This window comes from Priapulus caudatus, unplaced genomic scaffold, assembly GCF_000485595.1.
Source record: "Priapulus caudatus unplaced genomic scaffold, Priapulus_caudatus-5.0.1 Scaffold146, whole genome shotgun sequence".
Lineage (NCBI taxonomy): Eukaryota > Metazoa > Priapulida > Priapulimorpha > Priapulimorphida > Priapulidae > Priapulus > Priapulus caudatus.
The window spans coordinates 229,314-239,313 of NW_014577207.1; the positions used below are offsets into that span (position 1 = coordinate 229,314).

At 47.7% G+C, this 10,000-nt stretch overlaps 2 protein-coding genes across 2 annotated transcripts in view; both read right to left on the reverse strand.

The window, feature by feature from the left end:
• Nucleotides 1–4,530: 4,530 nt before the first annotated feature.
• LOC106806190 (forkhead box protein A2-A-like) lies at nucleotides 4,531–8,510 on the reverse strand. The gene has a single exon (XM_014808056.1). The coding sequence runs from the start codon at nucleotides 7,182–7,184 to the stop codon at nucleotides 5,763–5,765; it is 1,422 nt and encodes a 473-aa protein (XP_014663542.1). The 5' UTR covers nucleotides 7,185–8,510; the 3' UTR covers nucleotides 4,531–5,762.
• The window catches only part of LOC106806189 (hepatocyte nuclear factor 3-beta-like), a 9,205-nt gene continuing 5,514 nt past the window's right edge, over nucleotides 6,310–10,000 (reverse strand). The window contains exon 3 of the mRNA XM_014808055.1: nucleotides 6,310–9,628. Coding sequence (XP_014663541.1) covers nucleotides 8,153–9,628 — 1,476 coding nt within the window. The 3' untranslated portion in view covers nucleotides 6,310–8,152. The remainder of the gene's footprint in view (nucleotides 9,629–10,000) is intronic.

Genomic DNA, 10,000 nt, shown 5'->3' on the forward strand with positions numbered 1-10,000 from the left:
AAAAAGATTATTTATTGTATTTTTATTTATTTATTTATTTTTTATATCTGTATAATGATATAAGGGTGTATTATTTATATGTAATACTGTTAAATGTAAGATGTTATGTATAAATGTAATAATGATAATAATGTAAAAAAACATCGTATAATGTAATAAATGGATATATGTACTAACCATGTTAATAGTTTCAATAAGTAAATGTGTGTACAAATACTGTCATTAAAGAGGACGCTACTGATATTACAATGTGTTTTTCCCCCCAAAACTGTTAAGTATAATATCAGCTAACTGTCATACACGTATAACAAACTAACAGTTTATACGTAACACAATAGATGAGAACGCGTTCTCTAATCGTGCAAGAGTAAGTTACCGGGTTGCCAGAGTTTCGTGGTGCTCTCATAACCAACATGGAAGTATACGTTTTCAATAAAGGAGGCGGCCTGCCCCGCAGAGGTACGCCGGGGCCAGATATATTTCGCGGGCGCAAGACCGTGTATGAGCGGCGGTGGCAAGTGTGGGGCATTGTCAGAGGTGGGGGCCAGGGCGCGGTGTGTGGTGATCGAGCATGACATCGATCTCAGCACCGCAAGTACCACCATAGAAACTGCGATATGCGCCCGCTCAAATTTTGATTATACAGACAGAGGTCTATTCCTTGTCGGCATGACCTCTCATAAACGCGCGCTCATCGCTCGCTCTCTTGGCCCAAACCTCTCTCCCTTGCTACATCCAATTAAATAGAGAGTGGCCGAGGTAGGGCTTTAGCTTTCAATTGAATCCGAGAGAGCTTATGAACACAGGACTAGCATAGTTATCTAACATTGTGAGAAGCATGGCGGCACACACAAAAGACACCACAACAACAGAAACACACACACACACCAACACAAAGAACAAACAAGCAAAAAAAACCACACACAAAACCAACAGCAGCACGAACGTGCACCAGGGAGTGAGATCCACAGGGGCAACACAAACCACACATATGAGCAGGGCACAGCAACGCGCGCCGGCGCGCGGAGAACCCACGCACGTGCACGCACGCACACGACGCATCGCAGCACACACCACACACCCACACACACATACACCCAACACGGGGGCACAGACACACACACACACACACCATACACAACGCAGCCGCGGCAGGTATATATATTACGTGTAGATTACGTGTGTATTTTCGCCTTATTTTACAGGGTTGGGAGGTCACCGGGCGCGGGAGCGGGCCGTTATTGATAGTATGTAATCAAAACACGATTCGCTGGTTTAGAGTTTAATGGGCGCTTTAGTGGTTAAATCTGTGTGTTTTCGAGTTTATCTAGCCGCACGACGATGTGACTTTTTGAAATGAAAGTAAATTAACTTATGTCATCAGAACGCTTGTTTATTTTACGCTTTATATGTGTGCGTTTTCGCGGCTTGCCACTGTAAGTCGGGGCGAATCGGCTGATTTTCAGCCCACCTTGAGTCGCCGACTGGTACATGTTGATCCCATTCAAGCAGTTTTGCTCGCTGGCGGAATATATTAACAGTCGTTTAGTAATAAACACACGCACTCGCCGTAACAAGATTTTATAACGAAAGCGGATAGGTCATATAGAACACACGCGTGTTACACGGCCCGTGTATAGGCCTAGATATTGTGTATGTCTATGTATCCCACATGCAGTTAAATTGTATTTAGTAAATTTATACGTTGCGATTGGAGTGGAATATTTTTTGTTCGATTGGCGATGGAATATTCTCCAGCATCTTACGTATTAATATAGATTAATTTAGTTTTGGCAGATATATATGCCTATAATATATATAATATTATATATATTATATGTGTGTGTGGGGGGGGGGGTTGTACGTGCGTGCGTGCTGTGGCGCACGGCGTATGCGTGTATGTGTGTACGTCTCGCCTCCCACCTAGTTAACATTACGATATTAGATATCTGGAGATCACATATATGGTTAATAATTCTCTGATGCAAACTGTTCAAATCAAAACCTTGATATATAATTCGCGGTCGCGTATTAGATTTAAGATTAGGTTTTTGAATGTGTGTGTGTGTGTGCGTGTGTGTGTGTGTGTGTGTGTGTGTGTGTGTGTGTGTGTGTGTTGTGGTGTGTGCGTGTGCACGTGTATAACCTATGCGTACATGTGTGATATCAATCATTTAAAGTGAACAACAGATATGCTTTCGTAACAGATAGGCGTACATGCACATTGTATAGTACGCCAACTGGCATTCCTGGAGATTGACAAGTACTCTGACGTTTCATTGAATAATAATTTCATACGGTGAATAATAGTTTATAAATTTGATTTTCGTCATAATATTCATTATTTTAATGAAATTATTCACACACACACACACGCGCGCGCATACACACGCACACACACACGCGGGCACCACCACACACGACGCACCACAAACAACCACACACACACACACACACACACACACATGCACATGCACACACACACACACATGCAATATATATATATATATATTTATTTAATTTATTATTAATTTTATTATAAATAATTATTAAATTCAATAACCTCTAATAAGCCACTAAGAAAAACCGACTATGTATTTTTAACACCAGTGCATAGCGTGCAGAGATACGTTGGCTCCACGTCGGAGAGAAACTAAAGGCGAGGCGTCCGCACATCTTCGGGTGGCGATGATTTCGCAGAACGACGCGTGACAGCGGAGCGTATTAGAACCGTCGAAGGTGGACGCGCGCTCTCCGTGTGCGGGTTTACGACAGCTCTCCCTGACTCGTTGTCTTCGTATACAGAGGTGCGCGCGCACGCATTCTGTTCCCGGCCATATAACGTGGCAGTATAACGCTGCGCGCTTGTGGTAGTATACCCCGCATGCCTGGCATGCGACGGGTGAGACTGTCGTCTTAGAGTTGAATAAAAAATTATTCATAAAATTTGAACGCGCGTTTTCGAGTGAACAGCTGCTATAAAATTTATAATAGAAAACGTTTATTATTTACTGTGAGAATTGCTACTTATATATTTTGTTGTTGTTGTACATTTTCGGTACAGTAAATAATATGTGATCCTTGATGAATATAGGAAATTTATATATAATATATATATATATATATATATAGTGAGTCCCACTAAGTGGCGTGTTGCAATGTACGTCGAGGTGATTGCTATGTCGAAGACGCCGTTGCAATGCCTCGTTTTAGAAATTACATAAGCATTTTCGCACAAGCAGCACGCACGTACGGAATGCAGAGTATGTTCGGCGAGCCGCTTTTGTACGTTTGCTGGCGGTTCCTATCTCCTCTACCTATTGCCGCGCTAAAAACGTGTACGGCCACGAATATCGGCCAGGATTCAACTTCGACAATAGCGGGGAAGAGATGACGAGTTCAGAACCGCGTGATCAAATTCAAACAAAAAATTATGCGCATCGATGTAAAATGTGCATAACTTTGGCTTTCTCATGGAAACAGGACCCGATCAATAGCGCAGTGCAGGTCTTCTGCAGTCTCGCCGGTATCGGCAAGTGCTATATATTACTACGGAAGCAACAACCCCTTTACGATCACTAGATCTGCCTCCGTATTATGTGTGTCTGTGGCGTGTGTCACGGCTTATATATATATATATAGATATATATATTGTATATATATATATATATATATATTAATATATATATATATATGTGTGTGTGTGGTGTGTGTGGTGTGTGTGTGTGTGGTGTGTGTGTGTGTGTGTGTGTGTGTGTGTGTGTGTGTGTGTGTGTGTGTGTGTGTGTGTGTGTGTGTGTGTATGTTATATATATATATATATATATATATAAAATTTTTGTTCGCATATAACGGCCTCCGATTGCACACCCATCGTTATAGTACATGTGCTAGCTTGGTTCGTGCGTGCCGTGGAATTATGCGTTTCACATTTTACATGGATTTATATTTACATGTAGTTCGCATTCATACGCCAGCTCTGCACCACTATAACCGACACGTCTGCGCGCAGCTCTCACTTACTTGCCAGATTCCTCGAGTCTATATTCCTTCGATGGTGCGCCCGCACACTTTGCATATCGCCGTCAGAAATTACACGCGCAGTGTATAATATATTGCTTGCGTGTCTATACGCGATCCTGGCTAATTTGGACTCTCTAAGTTCGGGTAGTGTGTTGTTTCGTATAAACGGGCGATCGAACGAAGGCTCGCACCTCCAACAATAGCAATTAATTTTCTATTTATATTAAACGGTTGTGAAATTACTCACAATTTCATTTGAATTCGTGTCCGCTCTAGCATTCGTGGAAACTTGTAGGATATTCCTGACATTGCCGCGAGTATACGGATGTTCGTCCGTTTTTTTAATTAAAAATTATTTTCATCGATGTTTGTGTAACCCAGCGCTCAAATCACAATGAAATGAAATGTGCACAATAGTTAATTAATTTGGGGGGCAATCCATACGGGAACCCGGCATCGCCGACGCTCAATATACTGCAAACAGCGTAAACACAACATAACACAAGGTTTTTTTTCAAATTATTGCTTGTATTTTAAACATTTTCAAATTGCAGAACTGAAAAATAACATATGACAACGCATAATTAACTAAACCTCATCGAGCGCAACAGAAAACGTGAATAATAAAAACACTCGACAGCTAAATTCATCGCATGCGTCGACACAACGTATTTCAGTTAATACAAATTCGAATACTCTCGCGTAAAAGTATATTTCACAGGCAACTTGTCTATCTTATACCGAGACGGTCGCATATATTAATTATACAATTTTCAATTGATTAGGTTTTGTTTCGCGAATATTATATTTAACGGCCGATTGTTTGCGCGCACGCTGACATACTAGCCGCTGGAGACCACACTATATATGCGCTTGATAATACAACCAGCATTTAGAAAATCCACAGAACAACGATTTCTGATAATACGAAGAAAGTTGGAAATCTATTCCAATGAAAAATAATTTGCTGCGAATTTTATCTGTATTAATTTTACGTAGTTCACGCATCGCCATCTCGCTATTCTCCATATGATCACAAAACACAATTTAAAGCGCAAGCGTTCCACTCTATATATAATAACAACAAATTTCTCATGGAATCACATGCAGAGACAATTTCTTTACAAAATCGTGACTATAATATATTATAATGCATATTTAGAACAACGAATCAATCTAGACAGTAATATTTCTTTCTACGTATTAAAATTAGCTGGAAATACTCGAAGTAAAACGCTGAACTTATTTACATACCGTATATATAATACCAGACTCCATAGCACGCAGTATGTATACATAGGGTGGAGGAACACAACTTCATGTGCTGTTTAACTGCTGTTTAGTTCCTGAGTTAAAGCTGAACGAGGGTCCGGTTTGAAGAACCACTTAAAATCATACTCGATTTTTTTCCTTACAGCCCATCCGTCGCTTCTCATCAGATGATTAAGATTCTTAATCATAGAATACGCGGCTTTTCTCTCCTTCCTGACCTAATATCAACTCTATTGATTTAACCAGGAAAATTAAATTCTTCTTTTCTGAACGGAAAACTGTCAAAATCCAATTAACTCGCACTAGTTTGACCACTTTGGATGTACAGCATCTTCGGATGGAAATTCTTAACAAGTCAGGGAGTTACAAAGACCACGGTAGCCGCACGAATTCTCGCGGGGGTGTATCTGTCGCGACTATACCCCGCGTTCACGTTGGAACGCGCACGGGAGGGTTCGCTATCGGCATTATAGGCTACTCACATTGCTGTGCGTCGCGTACCCGCCGTGATAGTAGCTGTTATAGTCCATCGGTACCATACTGGAGTCTTTGACGCTCGTCAGCGTCGACAGAGTGCTGTATTGCGAGAACGGCGGCATATTCTCGTACTTGCCGTCGCCATGCTCGTGCGAAATGATGCTGTTGATCGAGAACGGATGCGTGAAGTTCTGCTGCTGGTGGGCCGACTTGTAGAGCTCCATCGACTGGTGGTGGTGCATCTGGTGGTGGTAGGGCGACTCGGCGACGTGCCGCGACGCCGCTAGCTGGACGGGGTGCATGCTCTCCATCGGCGAGCGCACCGACATCGCCGACGTCGTGTGCAGCTCTTGGAACTTCGCCTCCTGATAGTTGGGGGGGCCGCCGCGCGGACTCATGCGGTTGTCGGGAGGCTCGGCTTTCGGCTGCGCGAGGGCGGCGGCCGTCGCGTGGTTGTCTCTGCGGTCAACCGACGAGCCGAGACTGTTGGCAACCGAGGACGACGTTGAGGCGCTGGAAACGGCGGAGGTGTTGTTGTTGATTGTCATAGTACCTGCTGATGGACTCGCACCGACACCGCCGCTGCCGCCGCCGTCGCTGATTCCGCCGGGACTCGATATCTGTCCGTTTGTGTCGGCGACGGAAGCATCTTTGGTTTTCTTTGACTTTTTCGCCTTGTTTACGTCCTGTTCTCGGCACTTGAAGCGTTTTTGGCGGCGCAGGTAGCAGCCGTTTTCGAACATATTGCCTGAGTCCGGGTGCAGCGTCCAGAAGCTGCCCTTGCCCGGCTTGTCGGGCGTGCGCGGCACCTTAACGAAGCAGTCGTTGAACGATAGACTGTGGCGGATCGAGTTCTGCCAGCGTTGCTGATTCTGGCGGTAGAACGGAAACAGATCCATGATGAACTGATAGACCTCGTTCAGCGTAAGACACTTGTTGGCTGACTGCTGAATGGCCATCGTGATCAGAGAGATGTAGGAGTAGGGCGGCTTGGCATGCGTGTAGGCGCGACGGTAGCCCTTCTCGCTGCGATTTCGCATCGGGCCGCCTCCAGCATCCTCCGGCACTGGCGAAACACTGAGATTGTTGTACGACGTCGGAGGCGATTGCATACAGTGTCCGGCCATGGTCGCCGGCATGTTCACATTATTCATATGCTGATAGGGAGGCAAGCCCATCGCATTCGGCTGATACTGCTGACCGTTCATGTTCATGTAACCTCCTCCCATCCCGAGAGTGTTCATACTTCCCATGCCGGCAGTCATATTCGAGCTGGGGCTGTAGCCCTGCGGCGTGTATCCCGCGTTCGTCATGTTAGCCATCGACATCGATGGAACGGATCCGCTATAGTTCGACATAACGCTCATCGTCGACGCCGGCGAGTATGGCCTATGCGACAGCGAGCCGCTCATGCTAGTGTTTAGCACACGGCAGCAGCGACGGTTATTCCCGCAGTCCGAAATACGAAGCTTGCGACAACGCGCTGGACGCGGTTCGGCGTGAATTTTCCGGCAGACGTGGGTTTAGACAGCGTACGGATGCGAGCATGCTGTATTCTCCAACCCGAGAACTCAAATACAAACGATCATAGTTGACCCTTCGCAAATACGATTAAATTCGAGAGCCCCGCCCTCTGCTTTGGTATGCAAATGAGCTGCAGCGCCACAGGCTATGGCATCAACGGTAACGCCCTTACACTACACCTACTCAAGCCTCGCTCTCACCTGTCCATCAGCTGCAGCCAATCACAGAGCTTGTCACATCCCGCGGCGTCTGCTCATGTAAGTCGAACTAACAGACGCTGCTGCTATCGCCAGCTTGTGGTCCAAAGTGCGACGCGGTAGAATTTACAGATAGATGCGCGCTATCGAGAACGAAAACCATATATAATAGCGAAACGGAGAGGCGGAAATGAAGCATGCCCAGCCGATTGTAAATTCACTGAGGTCTTTCTTGATTCAGAGTTCTGGCGTTTCGGAGTAAACTTCTGGTTGCCGTCGAATGATATGGCACTAATCTTATGCTGAATGTCACGTATTTACAACACTAATGGAAAGAGAATAGAGCACTCGGCACAATGCAAAGTACGGACACGTTTATACGCTGCTACCGAAAGCAAAACTGTCCCGTACAAAAACAGGCCTACACATTATTTTCAACGTCACTTCACAAGTAATAAATATAAACAAAGCTCACAGATTTGACCCGGTAGTATCTATATAGGCGCACTTCGGAATCTCTTCAAACCGAGTCCATGTCGCTGCGAATGCGATCGACTCTGCGCGCACACGCACACTGGAGCTTACACGACTGACACGAGAGTTCCAAGCCGCATATAGTTACACGTATGACCTCACTGTTCGAGTCCCGTTGCTAGCGCTCACAGGTTCGCTGCCGAGTGCGTCGCGTATCCGCCGTGCAGGTAGTAACCGCCCGGGTCGGCAGAATGCATGCCGGTCATCATGTTCTGCGCCTCGCCCTTGATGTTAGACAGAGTTCCGAGCGATCCGTAGCCAGAATACGGCGGCAAATTCTCGTACTTGCCCTCCTGCGAGATTATGTTGTTGATACTGAACGGGTGCGTGAAATTGGGATGAATGCCCTTATAGTCGGACGGCGACAGCGACATGGCCGTGTGATGCTGGTGATGAGACTCGTCCATGCGCTCCATGCCCCGCGGGCTGGCGTGGGCGTGTGCGTGCTGCAAGTGCTGTGCGTGCGTGCCGACGTGCGGGTTGTGCTGCTCGAGCATACGCGCCGGTATACTCGTCGACGTGTGCATTTCCTGATAGCCGCGAGGACTGACGCGGAGATCGGGCTCCAGCTTCGTTTGGACACTGCCCATGCTGGCCGGAGTCGAGTCGAGCGTCGTCAGCGTCGTGTTGCTGGGCGCCGTCGACGACGTCGAGTTGTTGACCGCTTGACCGCCGGCCGCGTTCTCTCCGGCCCCGCCCTGGCCGCCGTGATGCCGCTCCGTCTTCACGTGGCCGGACTTGCCCGGCTTGCGATCTCCGTCCTTCTTTTCGCACTTGAAGCGCTTCTGTCGCCGCAGGTAGCAGCCGTTCTCGAACATGTTGCCCGCGTCGTTGTGCAGCGCCCAGAAGCTGCCCTTGCCCGGCTTGTCGGGCGTGCGCGGCACCTTGATGAAGCAGTCGTTGAACGATAGACTGTGGCGGATCGAGTTCTGCCAGCGCTGCTGATTCTGGCGGTAGAACGGAAACAGATCCATGATAAACTGATAGATTTCGCTCAACGTGAGAGACTTACTCGGTGACTGCTGAATCGCCATCGTGATCAAAGAGATGTAGGAGTACGGCGGCTTGGCGTGCGTGTAGGCGCGACGGTAGGTCTTCTCCCTCGCTCTTGCCAGTTCGCTCGCACCGACGGGCTCCATCCCCGATGCGGTGAGGGTCGGGTATCCTCCTGTCGGCTGCATGCCGCCCATCTGCGGCATCTGATTCATTGAGCCCATCGTGTGTCCCATCGGACTGTAGGGCGTGAGGCTCGTCATCGAGTCTCTCTGGTACTGCTGCGTACCCATGTTCATGTAGCTCGCGTTCATACCTATTCCGTTCATCGCTCCTATGCCTCCCATACCGCTGCCGATGTGCGCCGACGGCGCGTAGCCCTGCGGATTGTACGACGCGCTACTCATGTTCGACATGGAAGTCATCGGCTGCACGGAATTGATGTTTTGCATGGCGTTCATCGTCGATGTTGGCGAGTAGGGACGGTGTGTTAGCATGCCGGTCGGAGTCGAACGTCGTAGCTGCTGCCGCTGCTGCTGCCCGACAACTAGACACGGCTCTCTGTCGTATTTTACACTCAAGCACTGTTGTACAACACAGTCTGTATTCTAACGCACACACAAACTATTAGAGTTGACCCTGGACAAACACAACTTTATATCGAGAGCACTCCGGTGACAAGATGCAAATGAGCGCGCGCTGCGCCACTGTGCTCCGCCCATTGCGCGCGCCAGCCAATCAGCGCGCGCCTCTCTTTCGGCTCCATTCTGTTCGATCGAGCTGCGGCGCGCGAGAAACACCCTCGTGCGGAGTGACCAGCTTAACAACGGTGAAAACGCGACCACTCGGTCCTCGCAGGTGTGGGCGGGCTAACTGTACCTGCTTACGTGGCCCTCGGCCCACCTGCGCGCCTACGCCTGAGACCGGAAAACGCGCAGTTTCCAGCGTGAAACTGCGGCTCGTGCATCCCCGATACTGCG

Coding starts and splice junctions, on each gene's coding strand:
- LOC106806190 (XM_014808056.1), bottom strand. CDS start 7,184: ATGAGCGGCTCGCTGTCGCATAGGCCATACTCGCCGGCGTCGACGATG.